This window comes from Salvelinus sp. IW2-2015, linkage group LG2 (assembly GCF_002910315.2).
Source record: "Salvelinus sp. IW2-2015 linkage group LG2, ASM291031v2, whole genome shotgun sequence".
Lineage (NCBI taxonomy): Eukaryota > Metazoa > Chordata > Actinopteri > Salmoniformes > Salmonidae > Salvelinus > Salvelinus sp. IW2-2015.
Genome location: NC_036839.1, coordinates 28,872,211 through 28,895,114, shown reverse-complemented (window position 1 = coordinate 28,895,114; position 22,904 = coordinate 28,872,211). Strand labels below are relative to the sequence as shown.

General features: G+C 40.9%; 1 protein-coding gene across 9 annotated transcripts in view; it reads right to left on the bottom strand.

Annotated features, from left to right (window-relative positions):
* Positions 1 to 22,904, bottom strand: part of LOC111977703 (nck-associated protein 1) — a 66,189-nt gene that overhangs the window by 1,583 nt on the left and 41,702 nt on the right. For 8 of the 9 annotated variants that reach the window (XM_024007257.2, XM_024007273.2, XM_024007281.2 and 5 more), the window contains 15 exons: positions 22,192 to 22,337; positions 21,170 to 21,302; positions 18,206 to 18,325; positions 16,386 to 16,525; positions 15,445 to 15,576; positions 12,254 to 12,472; positions 11,704 to 11,834; positions 11,202 to 11,299; positions 8,598 to 8,691; positions 8,256 to 8,338; positions 7,993 to 8,073; positions 7,647 to 7,740; positions 4,842 to 4,958; positions 4,533 to 4,642; positions 3,643 to 3,732 (listed from right to left, as the gene is read on the bottom strand). In XM_024007257.2, coding sequence (XP_023863025.1) covers positions 3,643 to 3,732; positions 4,533 to 4,642; positions 4,842 to 4,958; positions 7,647 to 7,740; positions 7,993 to 8,073; positions 8,256 to 8,338; positions 8,598 to 8,691; positions 11,202 to 11,299; positions 11,704 to 11,834; positions 12,254 to 12,472; positions 15,445 to 15,576; positions 16,386 to 16,525; positions 18,206 to 18,325; positions 21,170 to 21,302; positions 22,192 to 22,337 — 1,788 coding nt within the window. The remainder of the gene's footprint in view (positions 1 to 3,642; positions 3,733 to 4,532; positions 4,643 to 4,841; positions 4,959 to 7,646; positions 7,741 to 7,992; positions 8,074 to 8,255; positions 8,339 to 8,597; positions 8,692 to 11,201; positions 11,300 to 11,703; positions 11,835 to 12,253; positions 12,473 to 15,444; positions 15,577 to 16,385; positions 16,526 to 18,205; positions 18,326 to 21,169; positions 21,303 to 22,191; positions 22,338 to 22,904) is intronic. The other variant, XM_024007263.2, reaches the window with a different exon arrangement.

Here is a 22,904-nt window from a genome sequence, read left to right as displayed (position 1 = left end):
AATACATGTGTATGCATGACTGCATATGTCATTTTCAATACACAGTCTGAAAGAAAATAGTGCTCTGTTCATTTTCAAGTAGAAAGAGGTTTGCAATTCTCTTTATTTTCTTTCTGCTTTGGGCTGGCCAGAGACTAATGAGAATGTTGACCTTGGAACCAGTATATTACATGTGTTAGATGGTAGCTAGAGGATGTGACAGCGTGTTAGATGATAGCTAAATGTTAGTTAGAGGATGTGACAACGTGTTAGATGATAGCTAAATGTTAGTTAGATGATGTGACAACGTGTTGATGATAGTAAATGTTAGTTAGATGTGTGACAAGCGTGTTAGATGATAGAAATGTAGTTGAGAGTTGAACGTAGAGAGTTAAATGTAGTTAGAGATGTGACAAGTGTAGATGATAGCTAAATGTTAGTTAGAGGATGTGACAACGTGTTAGATGATAGCTAAAGTTTAGTTAGGGATGTGACAACGTGTTAGATGATAGCTAAATGTTAGTTAGGGATGTGACAGCGTGTTAGATGATAGCTAAATGTTAGTTAGATGATGTGAAACGTGTTAGATGATAGCTAAATGTTAGTTAGGAGGATGTGACAACGTGTTAGATGATAGCTAAATGTTAGTTAGAGGATGTGACAACGTGTTAGATGATAGCTAAATGTAGTTAGAGGATGTGACAACGTGTTAGATGATAGCTAAGTTTAGTTAGAGAATGTGACAAGTGTTAGATGATAGCTAAATGTTAGTTGAGGATGTGACAACGTGTTAGATGATAGCTAAATGTTAGTTAGAGGATGTACAGTGTGTTAGATGATAGCTAATGATGTTAGAGGATGTGACAACGTGTTAGATGATAGCTAAATGTTAGTTAGAGGATGTGACAACGTGTTAGATGATAGCTAAATGTTAGTTAGAGGATGTGACAACGTGTTAGATGATAGCTAAATGTTAGTTAGAGGATGTGACAACGTGTTAGATGATAGCTAAATGTTAGTTAGAGGATGTGACAACGTGTTAGATGATAGCTAAATGTTAGTTAGAGGATGTGACAACGTGTTGAATGATAGCTAAATGTTAGTTAGAGGATGTGACAAGTGTTAGAATGATAGCTAAATGTTAGTTAGAGGATGTGACAAGCTGTTAGATGATAGCTAAATGTTAGTTAGGGATGTGACAAGTGTTAGATGATAGCTAAATGTTAGTTAGAGGATGTGACAACGTGTTAGATGATAGCTAAATGTTAGTTAGAGGATTGACAACGTGTTAGATGATAGCTAATGTTAGTTAGAGGATGTGACAACGTGTTAGATGATAGCTAAATGTTAGTTAGAGGATGTGACAACGTGTTAGATGATAGCTAAATGTTAGTTAGAGGATGTGACAACGTGTTAGATGATAGCTAAATGTTAGTTAGAGGATGTGACACGTGTTAGATGATAGTAAATGTTAGTTAGAGGATGTGACAACGTGTTAGATGATAGCTAAATGTTAGTTAGAGGATGTGACAACGTGTTAGATGATAGCTAAATGTTAGTTAGAGGATGTGACAACGTGTTAGATGATAGCTAAATGTTAGTTAGAGGATGTGAATGTTAGATATAGAATGTTAGTTAGAGATGTGACAACGTGTTAGATGATAGCTAAATGTTAGTTAGAGGATGTGACAGTGTGTTAGATGATAGCTAATGATGTTAGAGGATGTGACAACGTGTTAGATGATAGCTAAATGTTAGTTAGAGGATGTGACACGTGTTAGATGATAGCTAAATGTTAGTTAGAGGATGTGACAACGTGTTAGATGATAGCTAAATGTTAGTTAGAGGATGTGACAACGTGTTAGATGATAGCTAAATGTTAGTTAGAGATGTGACAGGTGTTAGATGATAGCTATGTTAGTAGAGTGACATGTTAGATGAATGCTAAATGTTAGTTAGAGGATGTGACAACGTGTTAGATGTACTAAATGTTAGTTGAGATGTGACAACGTGTTAGATGATAGCTAAATGTTAGTTAGAGGATGTGAACGTGTTAGATGATAGCTAAATGTTAGTTAGAGGATGTGACAACGTGTTTAGATGATAGCTAAATGTTAGTTAGAGGATGTGACAACGTGTTAGATGAGCTAAATGTAGTTAGAGGATGTGACAACGTGTTAGATGATAGCTAAATGTTAGTTAGAGGATGTGACAACGTGTTAGATGATAGCTAAATGTTAGTTAGAGGATGTGACAACGTGTTAGATGATAGCTAAATGTTAGTTAGAGGATGTGACAACGTGTAGATGATAGCTAAATGTTAGTTAGAGGATGTGAAACGTGTTAGATGATAGCTAAATGTTAGTTAGAGGATGTGACAACGTGTTAGATGATAGCTAAATGTTAGTTAGGATGTGACAACGTGTTAGATGATAGCTAAAGTTAGTTGAGGATGTGACAACGTGTTAGATGATAGCTAAATGTTAGTTAGAGGATGTGACAGCGTGTTAATGTTAGATGATGTGAACTATGTTATGATAGCTAGGTGATAGTTAGATGTGACACTGTGTTATGATAGCTAGGTGATAGTTAGATGATGGACAACTGTGTTCGATGATAGTTAGATGTGACACTGTTATGTAGCTAGGTGATAGTTAGATGACGGGACAACGTGTTAGATGATAGTTAGATTGACACTGTTATGATAGCTAGGTGATAGTTAGATGTGACACTGTGTTATGATAGCTAGGTGATAGTTAGATGATGGGCAACGTGTTAGATGATAGTTAGATTGTGACACTGTGTTATGATAGCTAGGTGATAGTTAGATGTGACACTGTGTTATGATAGCTAGGTGATAGTTAGATGATGGGACAACGTGTTAGATGATAGTTAGATGTGACATCATGTTTATGATAGCTAGGTGATAGTTAGATGACGGGACAACGTGTTAGATGATAGTTAGATGTGGCACTGTGTATGATAGCTAGTGTATAGTTAGATGTGACACTGTGTTAGTAGCTAGGTGATAGTTAGATGTGACACTGTTATGATAGCTAGGTGATAGTTAGATGACGGGACAACGTGTTAGATGATAGTTAGATGTGACACTGTGTTATGATAGCTAGGTGATAGTTAGATGATGGGACAGACCGGTTAGATGATAGTTAGATGTGACACTGTGTTATGATAGCTAGGTGATAGTTAGATGATGTGACAACATGTTAGATGATAGCTAGAGTAGGCATAACTGTATAATTCTTAGTCATTCGGTTTGATATAGTATCGTAAATTAATAGTATATGACTCTCCTAAATTACTTTCCCAGGTCTCCCTTTGGGAAATAGTTATTCTGACCTTAACGGGACTTAAATAAAGGTTAAATAGAACATGACGTGTGTTGTAGTTTAGTCCGCATCCCAAATGGCACCCTATTCCCTATATACTGCACTAATTTTAGCATGAAACACAACCTGAGAGTGGCTGATGACTTCCAAAGTCTTTGCTGTGTCAACACAAAAGAGATTGTCTGCCGACACTGTTCAGAGGTTCTAAGTACTGTCAGCACGCAAACCTGAGCTTTTTGACCAGGTAGTGTACAGTAGTGTACTTTATATGGAATAGGGTGCCATTTGGGACATATCCATACAGTATGTGACTCACCATGTCCAGGAGCAAGTAGACAGATTCTCTGTTCCTTGTTGTGGTTTTGTCAGTCTCCTGGCCGATCTTCAGCAAACTGGAAGAGGCAAGCTGCACAGGAGAGAAAGAACAAATGAAATCAGATTTTTTTTCTCTCCCAGTACTAAGCTTTATCTGTGTCTGGGGAAACCGACCCTGAAAGTGTAGAAGCACTTGTGTCTCTTTCCATCAGTTTTACAATGTTACTAGACATTTAAAGTCTATAACACAGTCACTATGAAAAACCCCAAACCACCAGTTTACCATTCTAAACTTGCCATGTGGGTTCAGCTTTGACACATGGATTTAAACACTGGATTTAAGCATTTCAAAGAGCACCTGGCTTGGTTTGTGTCTCACATGGTTTCAGATGGGGAACAGCATTAAAGATTTCAACACTGTTATAGTAATACATTATTGGAGCGCAATAAAAAGTAACAGGACATTGAGGAATAATTCCAATGGAAATACATAGAGGGGAAAACAAGGTCAGTGGGTCGCTGTGCCCTCCTCCTCAGCAATGCAGAAAAATCACAAGTCATGCAGAAAAAATCATTTAAGATATTAAAATTTAAATTATTTAGAATCACAGAAGGTTTATGGAACATTAATGTTATTCAATCCTGGTTATGAAAATAAAAAATAATATAAATAAAAAATGATCCTGCCTTTTCCCACATTGTGTGTATTAAAACATGGATGCGTCCCAAATAGAACCCTATTCCCTACATAGTGCACTACTTTTGATGCAGGCCCAAATAGAGAATAAATATAAAACAGATGAAGGAAGAGAGCTGCTTATAATAAATAATAAAAAAGGGTGAAGATAAATGTGTGGTATAAACCAAATGGACTATCACTATAAAACGTACTGCGAGGAACTCTTTGAGGCGGTCCTCGATGCTGCCCTTGTGGATGGTGAATAAAGCTGCAGCGATCTGGTTTATAGCTTTAGCCAGACAGTGGATGTTGTTGCAGTGACCTGTGAAAGGATGACAGACAAGATGATATTAGTGTCTCGACTATGTCTTTAAACACTGTGGGTAAAAGGATCTACTATATCTTACAGCACTGTTAACAAGGACGATTATGAAGGAACCATATCAATAAGTATAACAACAAATGTCATAGAACATATAATATACATAGAACATATACTTCATGTATCTAAGAACAGGTACCTTGGATAGCAGGGCTATACTGGGACATGACGTTGCTTGCCAAGGTGGGCATAGAGACCGCCACAAAGACCATCAGCAGGCACGCTATCTTGTACTCTTCCTCCGGACTGATGTTCTCTGTTACCAAAGAAAGGAAATGTCCGTTAACACCATCAGGGGGATCCATTTTGGATATTATCCAAAAATGAAGACCCGCTAGCCAAGACAAACTGCATTATGGCTCCCTAATTAACTGTAATTTATATTTACAAGACTGGGAGGTGATTCAGCTATGTGGACCCAATAAGGGGTAGGTGTGCCTCCCAAATGACACCCTATTCCCTATGGGCCCAGGTCAAAAGTAGTGCACTACATAGGGAATAGGGTGCCATTTGTGACACATACGAGGAGATGAGGTTGAGGGTTGATAACTATTTTGAAAGTAAACAGAGGTTTGTATAAAAACAGCTGCGGTGTATAACAGAAATGTCTTCACTGGCCAAAAGACCCCCAGGGCTCTTTGTAGCTCTGAGTTAAATCAATGTTAAAGCAATGTTATTTAGTATTTTCCTTAGAGCAACAGAGAGGGGTTGGGAACTTGAGGAGAGCCATTGGCTTCGTCCTAAATGGAACCCTATTCCCTATATAGTGCAATACTTTTGACCAAACCCCTATATATGGGTTGGGTGCCATTTGGGACGCGCCCAGAGAGGAATCTCTAGTAATAGGGTGCCATTTGGGATGCACTCCAGGGCCCATTTGTGCACTATATAGGGAATTGTTGGGTACAGAAATTGGACTGGACTGGACTCTGTGGATATGGCTGCAGGCTACATGACTTGACAACTTAATACCAGTGTGCATAAGCATCAACATGTCCAAACGTTACCTAAACAAATGCATGGCCTATCTGTTGCAATTCTGAAATTGACAGGACATATTTATTTGTAATTTATGAAAACTTTGATTTTGATACATGACTACAGAGTGGAATGCAGTTCTAATGCTTGTCCAACTCTCACGCTCTCTGACATTATCAACAGATTACTTTTCAAACTGTGAGATTCCAACAGTGAATCAGTCATCCCTTTACACAGCATGTGGACATGGAAGTCAGGCTATGAGGCATATGAGTAATAGTCATCATTTCAGCTAAACAACTTAACATACACTACATGACCACAAGTATGTGGACACCTGCTTGTCAAACATCTCATTCCAAAATCATGGGCATTATTATGGGGTTGGTCCCCCCTTTGCTGCTATAACAGCCTCCACTCTTCTGGGAAGGCTTTCCACTAGATGTTGGAACATTGCTGCGGGGATTGGTTTCCATTTAGCCACAAGAGCATTAGTGAGGTCTTGTGAGGTCTTGTGGGGCCTTCCTAAAACTGTTGCCACAAAGTTGGAAGGACAGAATTGTCCACAATGTCATTGTATGCTGTAGCATTAAGATTTCCCTTCACTGGAACTAAGGGGCTTAGCCCGAATCATGAAAAACAGCCCCAGATCATTATTCCTCCTTCACCAAACTTGTTGGCACTATGTATTAGGGCAGGTAGCGTTCTCCTGGCATCCGCCAAACCCAGATATGTCCGTCGTACTGCCAGATGGTGAAGTGTGGCGGCGAGCTTTACACCACTCCAGCCGACGATTGGCATTGCGCATGGTGATCTTAGGCTTGTGTGTGGCTGCTCGGCCATGGAAACCCATTTCATGAAGCTTCCGGACAGTTCTTGTGCTGACGTTGGTTCCAGAGACAGTTTGGAACTCGGTAGTGAATGTTGCAACCGAGTACATATGATTTTTACGCGCTACGCGCTTCAGCACTCGGCAGTCCCATTCTCTGAGCTTGTGAGGCCTACCACTTTGCGTCTGAGCCGTTGTTGCACCTAGACATTTCCACTTCACAATAACAGCACTTACAGTTGACCGGGACAGCTCTATCAATGGGTGTGGCTGAAATTCACAAATCCACTCATTTGAAGGGGTGTCCACATGCTTTTGTATATATAGTGTATGTGTCCAGATTTCTCAATTGAGGCTTAAGTCAAATGTTATTTTTACATTTTATAAAAGTACAAAATGGTATAATACAGTGCGGTTGGAGGAAACATGGGACAAGTTGATTATCGTGTTATTCGACATATGAGAAAATGCTCTTGAAAGATTTTGATGAGATTTTCACACTTCCTAGAGAGCGCTTCTTTGTTTACATCTATTCAGCACCGTTCACACCCTCTTAAGGCTTAGCCCCACCCCACCCACACATGTAAACACGTGTGAGTCAGCATGGCATTGACCTCCAGAAAGTAAGTCTCTCTACTAAAACCCAGCTAAATTTAGGGAGCTGTAGCAACACTTTTGCAGTTGTCCATAGCTTTCCAAAAAATCTGCGGTAGCAAAGATGATCTATATACTAACTAGGAAAGCTACCATTCTGTAGACAGAAGCCTGTGACATGACAGACCAATCAGGACTCATCTCTCGGGATGTCCAACCACTCCTTATCTCAACCAATCATGACTGTTATGGGTATACTTGTCATCAGCAAGGACTAGGGAGTTTTTTAAGATAAAAATAATACAGCTAAGCAAAGTAAAAATCCTAGAGGAAAACCTGGTTCTGTTTGCTTTCCAACAGACACTGGGAAACAAATTCACCTTTCAGCAGGACAATAAGCAGGACTTAAAACACAATGCCAAATATACACTGGAGTTGCTTACCAAGATGACATTGAATGTTCCTTACTACAGTTTTAACTTAAATCGGCTTGAAAATCTATTAAGATTCTAAAATGGCTGTCTATGGTGCATCCTATCTCACCTGACTTCTGAGAGGAGAGGGCCACCACTAAGGCAGGATCTATCTCACAGGGCAGACCTGCTGCAGACGACAGCTCATACACGTTCATGGCCACCTGATGATCAACAGAGACATAAAGGACATCAGAGAATCAGACTGCTTCAAACACAATAGCCATTCATATATAATATTCATAATTATATAGCTATGCCACTTAGCAGATGCTTAAATACAAAGCAATTTACAGTACAATGTATGTGCATGTGAACCTTGTGGGACTTAGTATTCTTATGTAAACCATGTCAGAACTAAACCCACAACCTTGACCACATTAAGCTTAATTTAAAGGTCCTRCTGTGTCTCTCACCTTCATGTCGGTCTCTCTTGGAATGTGATCCTTGAAGTCCTCCACTGAGCTCACCAGGAATGGGATGTGGCAGGACAACACCTGGTGACAAGAAGAGGATCATGCTTTATTTCAACACAATGACAGAAATATTAGATTAATCTAACTTTGGCACAGGGTGAAATGTGAGAAAACCAGCTTGAGACAGATCAAAATAATTGTGTACTGTATTGTGTCAATATATGATGCCATTCAAGTGGTGGAAAGTTAAAGGGCCGACATACATCTCGGAGTGCCTCCTGAGCAAGGGATCGGAATGAGAGGATGACTCCGATGATGGTCATCCGTTTCAGAACACTGTCGACTGCTATAACACCAAGACAAAGAACATGCAAGTCTCACAGACAACTGACATGTCTCTAGTCATTTTACAGGTATGCAAATTAGACTAAGGTGGTTTGTTATGTCACTTTTTCCCTTCAGCAGCCATAACCAAAGCCATGTAGACAGAACAGTACTATGGGAGAAATGTATATGTTGCTTATTTGGCCTTGGCAGCACTGAGCCTTGTGTCTGTCTGGCCCAGGAAAACTCTGACCAGGCCAATATAAATACAGAGTACCCACATGAGAGCTTCTTGAACAGAGAAGCCATGTGTTCAGGCTTGTCAAAGCTGGTCCTCATCTGGGTCAGAATCTCAACGTTGTCCACCACCAGTTTCTGAGGAGAGGAGAAGAAGAATGAGTTGAGGGAGAGGAGAGGAGTAGAAGTGGTGAGAGAGTCTCCTAAGTGGTGAGGGGATTATTTGGGGATTCAACTAGGGATCCTAAATCCAAAGACTTTACCCTTCTTTCGCACAACAGGAAAAGGACCTTACCATCAACAGATGGGGCACTATGCGGGGGATCTTACAAATGTTTGTCCCAAATGCCACCCTATTCCATATATAGTGTACTACTTTTGGCCAGAGCCTATATACTGCACTACCTTTGGCTCTGGTCAAAAGTAGTGCACGATGGGCTCTGATCAAAAGTAGTGCACTATGTAGTGAATAGGGTGCCATTTGGGATGCATACAAAATTAGAAGCCTGTACTTTTTTTGTGATGGTGTCTTGGCGCAATGTTCAGGCAGTCATGTGTGCGGCTCACAATGGGTTGCATGCTTTCCACTTGTTCAGTTTGCTTTGAGAGTGTTCGCCGATAACGTGTTTTGTGATAAGTAATTTGATGAACACGGCTTGGTTTGTACAGAGACTGAATAAAACCAATGCTTCATTCCTACATCTGATTGTGAATCAGACACAAACATATTTTATTTTCACAAATTGCTATCAGAAGCGAAGGGAAAAGTTTGCATGTTAGAGAATCATAAATATGTGCCAGCGCTATGTTCCAACACTAATGTGTGCTCTAGAGTAAAATACCAATTATATTATAATCTAAAGAACAGTTTGAATTTTTTTTTTTTTACAATTAAATAGTACCCACAAAACACCAGTCTCAAAGTCAACAGTGAAGAGGCGACTCCAGGATGCTGGCCTTCTAGGCAAAGTTGCAAAGAAAAAGCCATATCTCAGACTGGCCAATAAAAATAAAAGTTTAAGATGGGTAAAAGAACACAGACACTGGACAGAAACTCTGTCTAGATGGCCAGCATCCGGAGTCGCCTCTTCACTGTTGACGTTGAGACTGGTGTTTTGCGGGTACTATTTAATGAAGCTGCCAGTTGAGGACTTGTGAGGGTTCTGTTTCTCAAACTAGACACTCTAATGTACTTGTCCTCTTGCTCAGTTGTGCACCGGGGCCTCCCACTCCTCTTTCTAGTCTGGGTAGAGCCAGTTTGCACTGTTCTGTGAAGGGAGTAGTACACAGCATTGTACGAGATCTTCAGTTTCTTTGCAATTTCTCGCATGGAATAGCCTTCATTTCTCAGAACAAGAATAGACTGAAGAGTGTCAGAAGAAAGTTATTTGTTTCTAGACATTTTGAGCCTGTAATTGAACCCACAAATGCTGATGCCCCAGATATTCAACTAGTCTAAAGAAGGCCAGTTTTATTGCTTCTTTAAATCAGAACAACAGTTTTTAGCTGTGCTAACATAATTGCAAAAGGGTTTTCTAATGATCAATTAGCCTTTTAAAATGCTAAACTTGCATTAGCTAACATAACGTGCCATTGGAACACAGGAGTGATGGTTGCTGATAATGGGCCTCTGTACTCCTATGTAGATATTCCATTAAAAATCAGAAATTTCCAGCTACAATTATCATTTACAACATTAACAATGTCTACATTGTATTTCTGATCAATTTGATCAAAAACATGGACATTTCTAAATGACCCCAAACTTTTGAACGGTAGTGTACATCTATTAGGACTGATTTTGGTGCTAATTTAGATTTATCAGTCTGGCTAGCTGCTTTCGCAACACTTATCACTAACACTAAATTAATTTAGTCTTAGTCTTATGATATCTAATTAAAAAGATTTAGCTGAACACACAGAATTTCCTGGCACTCTTTATTAGTTACCAAAAATGTAGTGAGGGTAGGGAACCTGATCAAATGTCAGTCAGTTAGCAGTTAGAGGTTACCAGTAACCCACACTACCTCTGCTCTGGTTCTGTTTCCAGGGGGAAACTCTGCTTCTGGAAAGACCCTCTAACCTCTAATGACTCATACTGCCAAGGCTTCATCTGAAATAGCACCCTATTCCCTACATAGTGCACTACTTTTGACCAGATCCCATAGGAGACCACCATAGGACCCAGGTCAAAAGATGGGCAATATATAGGGCTCTCAAACTCAACTCTGGACCTCAAAGTCAGTTCCACTGCATTTTTTCATTGTACCCCTCTAATCAGGGACTGATTTAGACCTGGGACACCAGGTGGGTGCAATTACTTATCAGGTAGAACATAAAACCAGCAGACTCTGGACTTCGTAGGGTAAGAGTTGAATACCCCTGATATAGGGGATAGGGTCGCATTTCAGATGCACACTAAGAATTATAGAAGAGAGAAACGAGGGCCGTGTTCTTTAGGCACCAAAAGGAACAAACCTGTCCAAAACAGGGGACGGACTTTCTGGAAGTGTGCAATAAGAAATGCTACATTTCTTTTATATTTTGCTACAAGGTGCCCTAATGAACATGACCCAGCCTGACCTGGGTTAACCCTGGATGACCTCTACGATTAACCCTTGATCTCTGTGACCCCCGTGACTCCTCACCTTGAGCTCGGCCACCTGGGAGGAGATGTGCCACATGAGGCTCTCACTGAGGAACTTCATCCCATAGGGCCCCAGCAGCTCCGACAGGGAGCGCATCTCTGAAAAGAGGAGAAGAAGAAAATAGGAATAAGATGACTTTATTGCCCAATACGTCCATGAATGACCAATGGAAATGTGGTGGTCTACTTTAATCCAACCCATCCAGCACAAGGTAATGGAAATGTTCTGTCATCTACTGTCTACTTTATTGTTGGCTACTTTATTGGCTACTTTATTGTCCAATGAATGTCCACAAATGTCCAACATACATGTGTTTTCCTGCTTTATCCCAACCCCTTGACATAAGATCATGGGAGAGTTCTGTTAGTGATTCTTAGCTCCATCCAACACTGCTATGGCTATAAACACAGTTTAAATATTCTAAGTAGTAAATCATTACTCATACTCTCAGTACCATGAGTCTATTGGTGTCTAAAAGGACAGCATAACTGACGAAGCTTACCTGAGATATCAGAGTATTCCTCTGCGTTGAAGGTGAGCTCGTTCTCCGTAGGTAGGTTGACAAAAGCCTTCATGGCTGGGAAGTAAGCTATGTGTCCGTTGCTAACTTGGCGCAGTAAAGTCTCCAGATACCTGTAGTACAGAGAGAATGTATGGCTTGTCATGTTGGTGGTTATCTGATTGAATGGAAGGCATGATCAAGGCTGATATTCAGACCAACCCAGATGAACAACCTGCGCACTGCGATAGACTTTTAAAAGGCAATTTCTCAGATGTTCACAGAGCCCACATTCATCGCAGATGTCAGCTCAAGCAGAAGTCACCATTCAAACTCAATCGCAGTGCACAGGACATTTACCTGCGTTGGTTTGAATCAAGGCTCAGAGCTGTCATTCTCAAACAGACAGAAAGTCGAAATTCATATTGTTTTGTGAATGTATTCCAGTTGGTGAAGAGGTTAGTGATTGGTTGGTTGGTTGGGGTTAGGGTTAGGAGGTTAAGGTAAAGGGGTTAGGAGGTTAGGGTTAAGAAGTTAAGGGGTTAGGACTCACCAGTTGGTGTAGAGGCTGGTGATGGTTGGTTCTCCGTGACTGTCCAGATGTTGTGTCTGCTGCAGCAGCACGTTGTTGAACACCCTGGTGATATCTATCTGAACATAGTTCTCTATGCTCTGGAGCACAGTCATGTAGGCCCTGACACTGGTCAGCAGCTCAGACGGTTTGGCTATCTCCTGGGTCGCCTGGTTATACATGGTCATCCCCACGATAGACCTAGAGATGGAACGAAACAGGATTGATCTGTCAATCAATCTAGGGCAGTGGTCACCAACGTTTTGAGGCGAGATCACTTTCTGAGTCAAAATGCAAGCCAAGATCTACCGTAAAAWTTTTATTTTTATTTTTTACATGACTTAAAAACGTAAGCCAATGCAGCAACATTACCCTATTAAAAACTGGATTGATGAGGTTTGTGCAGTAGGTTATAGGCCCAAAACCTTATCACCCCATATTGGCTTTGCTTGAATTGCTCTGCCAATGCATTGTTGTTCTTCTCAGACAATAAACATTTWAAAAAATCTACATTTGAGGTAGGCTGGTAATAGATCAGTTGTTGTATTGCTTGTGAGGCACAGCTGAGTGAGCATACATTTAAATCATTAGCTTTTTTAATTTYACTGGGCTGATGGTGCCTGCATCTGCTGGTCAGTCTTAGCGGAGGGAGAGAGCAGCAGACTGAGGGTCCGCCTCTCAACGTCCTTCTGCTGTCCCTTTCCTCCACTGACACTACAATTTCCCTGTATTTAGCCCCGACCAGTCCCTGCCGATGAAAAACATCCCCACAGCATGATGCTGCCAACACCATGCTTCACTGTGGGGATAGTGTTCTCAGGGTGATGAGGTGTTGGGTTTGTGCCAGATATAGCGTTTTCCTTATGTTTGGGGAGTCTCCCACATGCCTTTTGGCAAACACCAAACGTGTTTGCTGATCTAGAGCATGATGACCAATTCTTTGCAATTCACTGACAGAGGCTGAGAGGGTGTTCATATTGTCCTGGAAGTAGATATTTGACCGGCAGATCCAAAGGTTTAGGTTAGGCATATAGGGATCAATCAATCAATTGATCAAACAGTCAATCGAATGTATTTATAAAGTACTTTTTACATCAGAAAATGGTGCCTGTTAGTTACATGGACTCCAGGGAGTTTGGGCGAGTCTTCAACAATGTTCAACAATGGCTGTATTGTTTTCCCTAATCCCTAACTTTTCCATATTTCTACGTAGATAACTTGGTTGTGCAGCTGCAAGGTGTGGAGCAGGCAGATCGGATCAAACATGGCAGGGTTTAAAAACTATGGCGCCTGATCGATCATTAGGAACATTTAGTAATTAGCAATTTTTCTCGTCTGTCTGAAGTGTGCTAGGAACTGGGAACATAAGGGCAGTAAAACTTTTATCCTGCGCTGACCTTAAGGAGCGGAGCAGGGCGTAGTGGTAAGTGGCGGTAATAGAGTGTGTGTATATGTGCATGGTAATAGGCCCTGTGAGTGCCTTTGTATGTGTGAGCATGCCTTTGTGTGTGCATGGTAATAGGCTCTCATATCTGGGAAGCACGGGAGAAGTTCACGGCCCGGGGGAGAGGGGTTAGCCAACGACTCTCACACACACACACACACACACACACACACACACACACACACACACACACACACACACAGGGGCCAGCCAAAGCACATACGTCACAACCCTAACTCCCACAGAGGAAAATACCTGTTCCTCTCCAGCACAATGTTTATTTCATTGGACCGGTCAGGCCCAATTCTGGACGCGCGTCAAAATTCACTCTGATCCCAAAAAAACATGTCTGCTGGACCAATAAATCACACAGATAAAATCCTAACCCCCTGAGAGGTTTTTTGTTAAACTCTGCCTGGGGATTGTAATTATACTGAACAAAAATATAAACGCAACTTGCAGCAATTTCAAAGATTTTACTGAGTTACAGTTCAAATCAGTCAATTGAAATAAATAAATTAGGCCTAATCTATGGATTTCACATGACTGGGAATACAGATATGCATCTCTGTTGGTCACAGATACCTTAAAAAAAAGGTAGGGGCATAGATTAGAAAACTAGTCCGTATCTGGTGTGACCACCATTTGCCTCATGCAGCGCGACATCTCCTTTGCATAGTTGATCAGGCTGTTGATTGTGGACAGTGGAATGTTGTCACACTCATCTTCAATAGCTGTGCAAAGTTGCTGGATATTGGCGGGAACTGGAACATGCTGTCAGACATGTCAATCCAGAGCATCCCAAACATGCTCAATGGATGACATATCTGGTGAGTATGCAGGCCATGGAAGAACTGGGACATTTTCAGCGTCCTGGAATTGTGTACAGATCCTTGCGACACGGGACTGTGCATTATCATGCTGAAACATGAGATGATGGTGGCTGAATGACACGACAATGGGCCTCAGGATCTCGTCACGGTATCTCTGTGTATTCAAATTACAATTGATAAAATGCTATTATGTTCATTGTCCGTAGCTTATGCCTGCCCATACCATAACCCCACCGCCACCACTCTGGTGGACATTCCTGCAGTCAGCATGCCAATTGCACGCTCCTTCAGACATCTGTGGCATTGTGTTGTGTGACAAAACTGCACATTTTAGAGTGACCTTTTATTGTCCTTTTATCTTTGTAATGATCATGCTGTTGAATCAGCTTAATGATATGCCACACCTGTCAGGTGGATGGATTATCTTGGCAAAGGAGAAATGCTCACTAACAGGGATGTAAACAAATTTGTGCACAAAATGTAAGAGAAATTAGCTTTTTGTGCATATGGAACATTTCTGGGATTCTTTATTTCACCTCATGAAACATGGGACCAACACTTTACATGTTGAGTTTATATTTTTGTTCAGTGTAATATGTACAAATGGATGACAATGTTCCTTGATTTATAACAATAAACTAAGCCTCAAAGCCTTCCTGCATGAGATAATCAATGGATTGGTGTTTGGTGGAGGAGAAGCAGGTTTCATAACTAACCAGCTTATGTTACAACACAGTGGAAACAGAGAGAGAGCAGTCAGACTATCTGCAGGAATTCACCCATAGCCTCCTGTGAAGACTGGTATTGTAATAAAAGAGTGGATACCCTGAGTGTGTTTGTGTGTTCGTGTCCATGTCCATGTGTGTGTGTGTCTGCAAGCACATATGTGTACTCACTTGGTGAAGCGTATCTCCAGGTGTGAGGTGAGGTACTCCCTGGGAGTGAAGGTGTGTTCCCATATCACCATGTTGGGTACGTAGTTGATGGAGAAACACAGCTCGGACAACGCCGTGTGAAGCTTATCCAGGCTAAGAACACACACACACANACGCCGTGTGAAGCTTATCCAGGCTAAGAACACACACACACACACACACACACACACACACACACACACACACACACACACACACACACACACACACACACACACACACACATCAGTTAGGCATTAAAACCTAATTTCGTTCAGATTAAAGGGGAAATCTGTGACAGAGCAGATGGATTAAATTCCTCCAGCACCACAGCTACTATTGTTTTTACACATCCCTTTTTGGCTCAGACCTGATTCTATATTATTATACTAGCCCTGCTGGTGGTCTGTTTCTATGTATCTTACTGGAAGCTGAGTAGAGTCGAGAATTAGGAGTAGCGTAGTAGAGTTAGGACCAAATTAGAGTGGAATATCCAGAACAGGGAGGGCAAGTGGTGGAAATATATTTTAGCATGGTATTATTCAAACACAGTGGGAAATAAAGTTTGACCAGGGCCCATACTAGTGCACAATGTAGGGAATAGGATGCCATTTTGGACGCATGTAGACCATGACTTGCAAAACCATCGATTAATAGTGTACTGTTGAAAACATCTGAAAGTGGAGGAGGTCATGGAGTGCAGAAGTGGGGGTGGAAGTGGCCATGTCTCTGTGTTTCAGGCCTCTTTCCAAATTTGTCTTTCTGTTATTCCTCGGAATTGGAGGAGAATATCCAAGGTTCCCTCCCCGTGGACGTTCTCCAATTTGTTTTGAGAAAGCGGAGAGAGGACGAATCGAGTAAAGACACATTGGGAAAGAGTCCCTAACCTAACTGAGGGACGCTACAGAGTGTACACAACTTACTTGGTGACCAGCAGCCTGTTCTTCCTCATGCTCTCTACTCCAGGCTTCTCTCTCTCAGGCTCTCCTTTCTTCCCAGTCTGCTTCTTTGACTTCTTGTTCACCGCCTGACTGATGGTTTTGGCACAATGTTTTGGCAGCAGCTACAACAGGAGCAACAGGAAAACCCCTTTAACACCCAAAGACCAATAAGGAATGAAGTGACAAATTATATTTTGAAAGCACTTAGTTGGGACGTGCACAACTTAGGCTATATTGTGTTCTATTTACTGTACATGATCGAAATAGAATTATGAAAAGTATCTGACTTAAGACCTACAGTTGAAAAACTTAAATGGCTAGTGGATAAGTTCAGTTCCAACATACGAATAACAAGTTATGCACTCACTGTAAGCCTAAATGACTAGGCCTAAACTGTGTTTGGGAAACGGCCCTTCCTCAGAAATTATAATAAATTAGATGGCTAGGAATGACACAAGTGGTTAGAGCAGACCCCTGATTAATTCATCACCATGACAACATGCACTCACCTGGTTGCTTAGCATTAGTGCTGAGCGATTAACCGAAAGGTATTTAAAACAAGTAACTGAAAAACATTGGTTAAATTATTTGAATTCCATTTAGTTTCGTTTTTTTCCTGTGAGCTCAATGTGCACATTGCGCTGCATTTTCTCTAGAGATAAATCAGATCATACATGAACGGTGCTATGTAGTAGGGAGTTGTAGTTTCCAACAAGCCAATGTTCTACATAATTTAGCGCAGAAAACGTGATAATTAGCTTGAACATAATCAATTGCGCGCCTACTTTTCCGGTCTGTGTTTCTTTTACACCTGCTACGTAAGAGACCAGAAGAATGCGCTACATAGAGAGCAGTTGCCTCGAGAGGTATTTTTACCTGAAAATACATGATACTTCGAGATGTATTTTTACCTGAAAATACATGATACTTCGAGAGGTATTTTTACCTGAAAATACATGATACTTCGAGATGTATTTTTACCTGAAATTACATGATACCTCAAGAGGTATTTTTACCTGAAAATACATTATATTTAGAGAGGTATTTTTACCTGAAAATACATGATACTTCGAGATGTATTTTTACCTGAAATTACATGATACGTCAAGATCTATTTTTACCTGAAAATACATGATACTTCGAGAGGTATTTTGACCTAAAAATATATGATATTTCGAGAGGTATTTCGACCTGAAAATATATGATACTTCGAGGTATTTTTACCTAAAAATACATGATACTTCGATAGGTATTTTTACCTGAAAATACATGATACTTCGAGAGGCATTTTTACCTGAAAATACATGATACCTCAAGAGGTATTTTTACCTGAAAATACATTATATTTAGAGAGGTATTTTTACCAGAAAATACATGATCTAAGAAGTGATTGATAGACAGTTGGTATTCAGCAGTCATAAAAGTATGCCTTATTTTACTTTGATCACAGCATAGGCAGCAGCTTTATAGAGATGAGATAAAACAAATGTAATATACACATAAACTTTTATATTTTATTAAAGTAAAGTAATGTGAATAAATGATGGTTAATAAGTGATAAGCAGTAATGGGCAGTCACTACCATCATGGGACTTTGATTCATTGTTGTATTCTGTGTAATTACAGCAGTCAACCCACATAATACATACTGTAGTGCATTAAATGTTTACAAAAAATGTTTAATGAAATCAAAAATCATGATTCTTTTTGAAATAATCAAACCAAAACCGAACCGACTTCAAAAAGCACTCATCACTACTTAGCATGGACTGTGATTAATCACCATGACAACATAACCTCACCTGGTCGCTGAGCGTGCATTGCTCGGTGCAGATGTCTGTGATGAGGTTGCGGGCCTGTTTAGCCATTTCATCCAGAAACATGTTGCACAGGGACAGGCTTCGGTCGCCTATGTGGTGCCTCTGTAGGAAGGGAAGAAAATGTTGTTATCTTGGGGAAAGCTACACCATATATACAAAAGTATGTGGACACCCCTTCAAATTGGTGGATTTGGCTATTTAAGCCACACCCGTTGCTGACATGTGTATAAAATCAAGCACACAGCCATGCAATCTCCACAGACAAAGATTGGCAGGATAATGGGCCCACTGAAGAGCTCAGTGACTTTCAATGTGGCACCGTCATAGGATGCCACCTTTCCAACAAGTCAGTTTGTCCGATGTCTGCCCTGCTAGAGCTGCCCTGGTCAACACTCACTACAGTTCCAAACTGCCTCTGGAAGTAACGTCAGCACAAGAACTGCTCGTCGGGAGCTTCATGAAATGGGTTTCCATGGCCAAGCAGCCACACACAAGCCTAAGATTACCATGCGCAATGCCAAGCGTTGGCTGGAGTGGTATAAAGGCTGGATCAGTGGAAACGTGTTCTCTGCAGTGAGGAATCACGCTTCACCATCTGGCAGTCCAACGGACAAATCTGGGTTTGGTGGATGCCAGGAGAACACTACCTACCTGAATGCATAGTGCAAACCTTAACGTTTGGTGGAGGAGGAATACTGGTCTGGGGCTGTTTTTGATGGTTCGGGCTAGGTCCCTTAGTTCCAGTGAATGGAAATCTTAACGCTACAGCATACAATGACATTCTAATGCTCTTGTGGCTGAATGGAAGGAAGTCCCACAGTAATGTTCCAAGAAAAGTGGAGGCTGTTATAGCAGCAAAAGTGGGACCAACTCCATTTTAAAGCCCATGATTTTGGAATGAGATGTTCGACGAGCAGGTGTCCACATACGTTTGGTCATGTAGTGTATATAGGAGATTGGCTGGTGGTTGCGCAGTGGATGGTTTGGTGAATGGCTGTTTGTTAGCCTGGTCCCAGATCTAATTCCTTCAGTAGATGTCATTGCCAAACAGATCTAGAACCAGCTGTTTGTAGGTAGAGATGGTCTGAGTGAACCTGTCATTCATAGGTAGCCAACCCTTAACATTCCCCACTGACCAAACTGCCACACTAAAACCGGTCACACACAGTCCCCACACACAACTCTGGTCAAAAAGCTGCGAGAAAAGTCTATCTGATGCTAAGACTGACCGTTGACTGAAGTTCCGTGATCTTAGGTTTGTTCCAAATGGCACCCTATTCCCTATATAGTGCACTACGTTTGACCAGGGCCCATAGGGATCTGGTGAAACGTAATGCACTATATAGGGAATAGGGTGCCATTTGGGACGCATACCTTTTACTGTTACTATAAACTGCTGTAAAAAGTTTTCTTTGCAAGATGGAAATATTCTTGGAAACATTTAGAGCTTTTCCAACATAAATAACTTTTGCAGCTGTCCAAAGCTGTGTGGAATGGACATAGGAAGAGGAACATTTTGAAGACATGCTGAGAGAGGGAGTTTTGTGTTTGAATAAGTGAAATCCAAGCCTTCTATGTCTCAATAAATCTCTTTTATTTCTCTAAGTGCACTCAGACAGCTCTTAAGCAAAAGCCTCTCCCTTGACCACTTTGCTCGGCCACATGAGAACGCCCATTGTGCCACTTATTGTGCCGCCTATTTCAGTACCGTTTTTCAACCAATTATGAGTGAAAATATGTCTTATTTACCAAACTAAATGGATATTAGAGGGCTACGTGTTTGTTAGGAACAAACACTTCATGATATGTGCCTGGCGTATTTCAACAGAGAGGGAAACAGAAATCTGTTGTGGAGCTTGTGTGTGCTGAGGGCTTTCACATTCCCCCTGAGAGTAGCTAGCAGATGCACCAGTGTATGGTTCAATTACAGATTTAATAAATCATGCTTTTCAGCCCTCTGCTTCTCGGTACACATCTGGGTACATTGACCACAGCTCTGGACGCTTCGTTCTGCGACATTCCACAACCCACAAAAATTTGCTGTGACTTTCCTGATTCTCTGTATGACTCCATCCTGCTGCTCTGGTCACATGCCCTAACAGCATGGCAGGAAACACAGGTTATGTCACAAATGGCACCCTATTCCCTATGTAGTGCAATACTTTTGACCAGAACCCATAGAGGTCTGGTCAAAAGTTGTGTTCAAAAGTAGTGCACTGTATAGGGAACAGTGTTCCATTTGGGATGCACGATGGACCCTAGCAGAACTGAGACGGAGCTGATGGAGACCTACACACATGCAGCCTCCCTCCAATCCCCAGGTGCAACACTGACATTATTCAGTKTGTGAGACATCCTGTGAAATGGCCTGCTTCTCTGAGACTACCAGTCCCCATAAGAGCTAGAAAACGACTGCATGAGATGAAACTCCAAATGGAATAGGTTGCTACTGCACCAAGAGCTTAACCTAAGATTCCAGCTCTTGGAAAGAGATCAAGTCAAACGTATTAGTATACATACAAAACATTTTAAATCTTTACATTGCAAGTATAATACACAAACATGTCTGGGTTCATTTAATAAACATGTATTTCAAGTCAAACGTATTAGTATACATACAAAACATTTTAAATCTTTACATTGCAAGTATAATACACAAACATGTCTGGGTTCATTTAATAAACATGTATTTTATGTATTAATTGACCCTTTATTTAAGTAGGAAAGACCCTCGAGTACCTTTTGACATTCAACTAGGAAAGAATTTTGAAAACGTATTTTGAAAGGCCGATCTGATCAATTGAATATATTAGTTATTTATGTTGAAAATAAGTTTGTTTCCTAAATGACTAGATCCCAGAGTGACCAGCCAGACCTTAGTGATGCTTACTGTGATGTTTCGTGATACGGTCGTTACTTCATATCTCAATGGGACACTTCACTCACCTCCTCAGGACAGAGCTCATGAGTGCAGCTCATGAAGTGGGTACAGAGCAGAGGGAAGGAGATGGAGTGCCGAGACTGGGAGGGCAGCTCCAAACACTGCTGGAACATCTTCTCAAACGCACGACTGTAAAAGCTATCAGAGGAGAGAGAGAGAGGAAAGGAGAGAGAGAGGAAAGGAGAGAGAGAGGAAAGGAGAGAGAGAGAAAGGAGAGAGAGAGAGAACAGAGGAGAAAGAGAGAAAGGAAAGATATTAGAAGAGAGAGTAAATAGGGAAGAAAGGAAAGGAGAGAGGAAAGAGCATGAGCTGCCAACTTCATCATATATCTCTGGTCCAATAATACCTAATCTGTCCAACCCTCTCATCTCCCGTCCTGTCCTGTCTCCACCAAACATAACAAATAAAAATAACATAACAAAACCCCTAACAGACAGTTAGTTACCATGGGGTTTTATAGGATGAGTGATGGCTATATAGCCTATTACCGTTTACTATGTTTTCCTTGAAAACAACTTTAACTGGATCCAATCTATTTGTATTGATGTTATGCATTTTCCTGTGTTGCAGTTTTTACTTTTGTATGTATATTTGATGTGTTTTTCTTAGTATTTTACTGCTTCAATTAAACTACCCAGCAATGATTCTTCATGTTTTTCTGAATTGGAGTCCCAAATGKMKMKMCATTTGGGACTCCAATTCAGAAAAACATGAAGAATCATTGCTGGGTAGTTTAATTGAAGCAGTAAAATACTAAGAAAAACACATCAAATATACATACAAAAGTAAAAACTACCAGAAGATGGAGAGGCTATATGACCTATTAGTTTTTACTATGTTTTAAATGTCTGTGTAACTGAACTGAACATGGAGGTAAATGTAAATGTAGACCCTACCAGAATAAGCCCTGTGGAAAACTAGCTTCTTGTCCAGGGGGTGTACTTGTACATCAAGCTGCCTCAAGCTACGGAAACATGAGATAGATATATGCTCCTGCCCTCTGGGCTGTTCTGGCTCGTTTATTTACCAGAATATGGAGAGGTCAGATGTCTCCACCAGCATCTCCACCAGGGAATCCACCATCTTGGTGTGGAATATAATGGTATTCATCATCTTGCCCAACTCACGGTGGTCTGCGATGCCCAGAGAAGCCTTGGATACACTGGTATAGGCCTAACCAAGGAGGAAACAAGGCATTATTGGTATAGGCCTTACCAGGAGAACACTTTCTTTGGAGACACTATTAAGGTCGGCCCAGGGGAAAACAAAACGTATTAACCCTTAACAGTTCATCATTCTTTACTCATGTATGCCATGTTGTTTCCAGCTGAAGCGGCTTTATATCTACAGGACCAGTCAAAAGTTTGGACATACCTACTCATTGAATGGTTTTTCTTTATTTTTACTATTTTCTACATTGTAGAATAATAGTGAAGACATCAAAACTATGAAATAACACATATGGAATCATGTAGTAACCAAAAAAGGGTTAAACAAATCAAATATATATTTTATATTTGAGATTCTTCAAAGTAGCCACCCTTTGCCTTGATGACAGCTTTGCACACTCCTGGTATTCTCTCAACCAGCTTCATGAGGTAGTCATTGTTTGTATCATGTAGTTTTAAGTCTTTGGACAAATCATATTCCTATTAGTAGCATTCCTTTCTCTCGTTCCCCCAAAATCCCCCTTTTCTAAGAATCAAATAAAAACCTGATCCGATTTCAATTTGGAAGTCA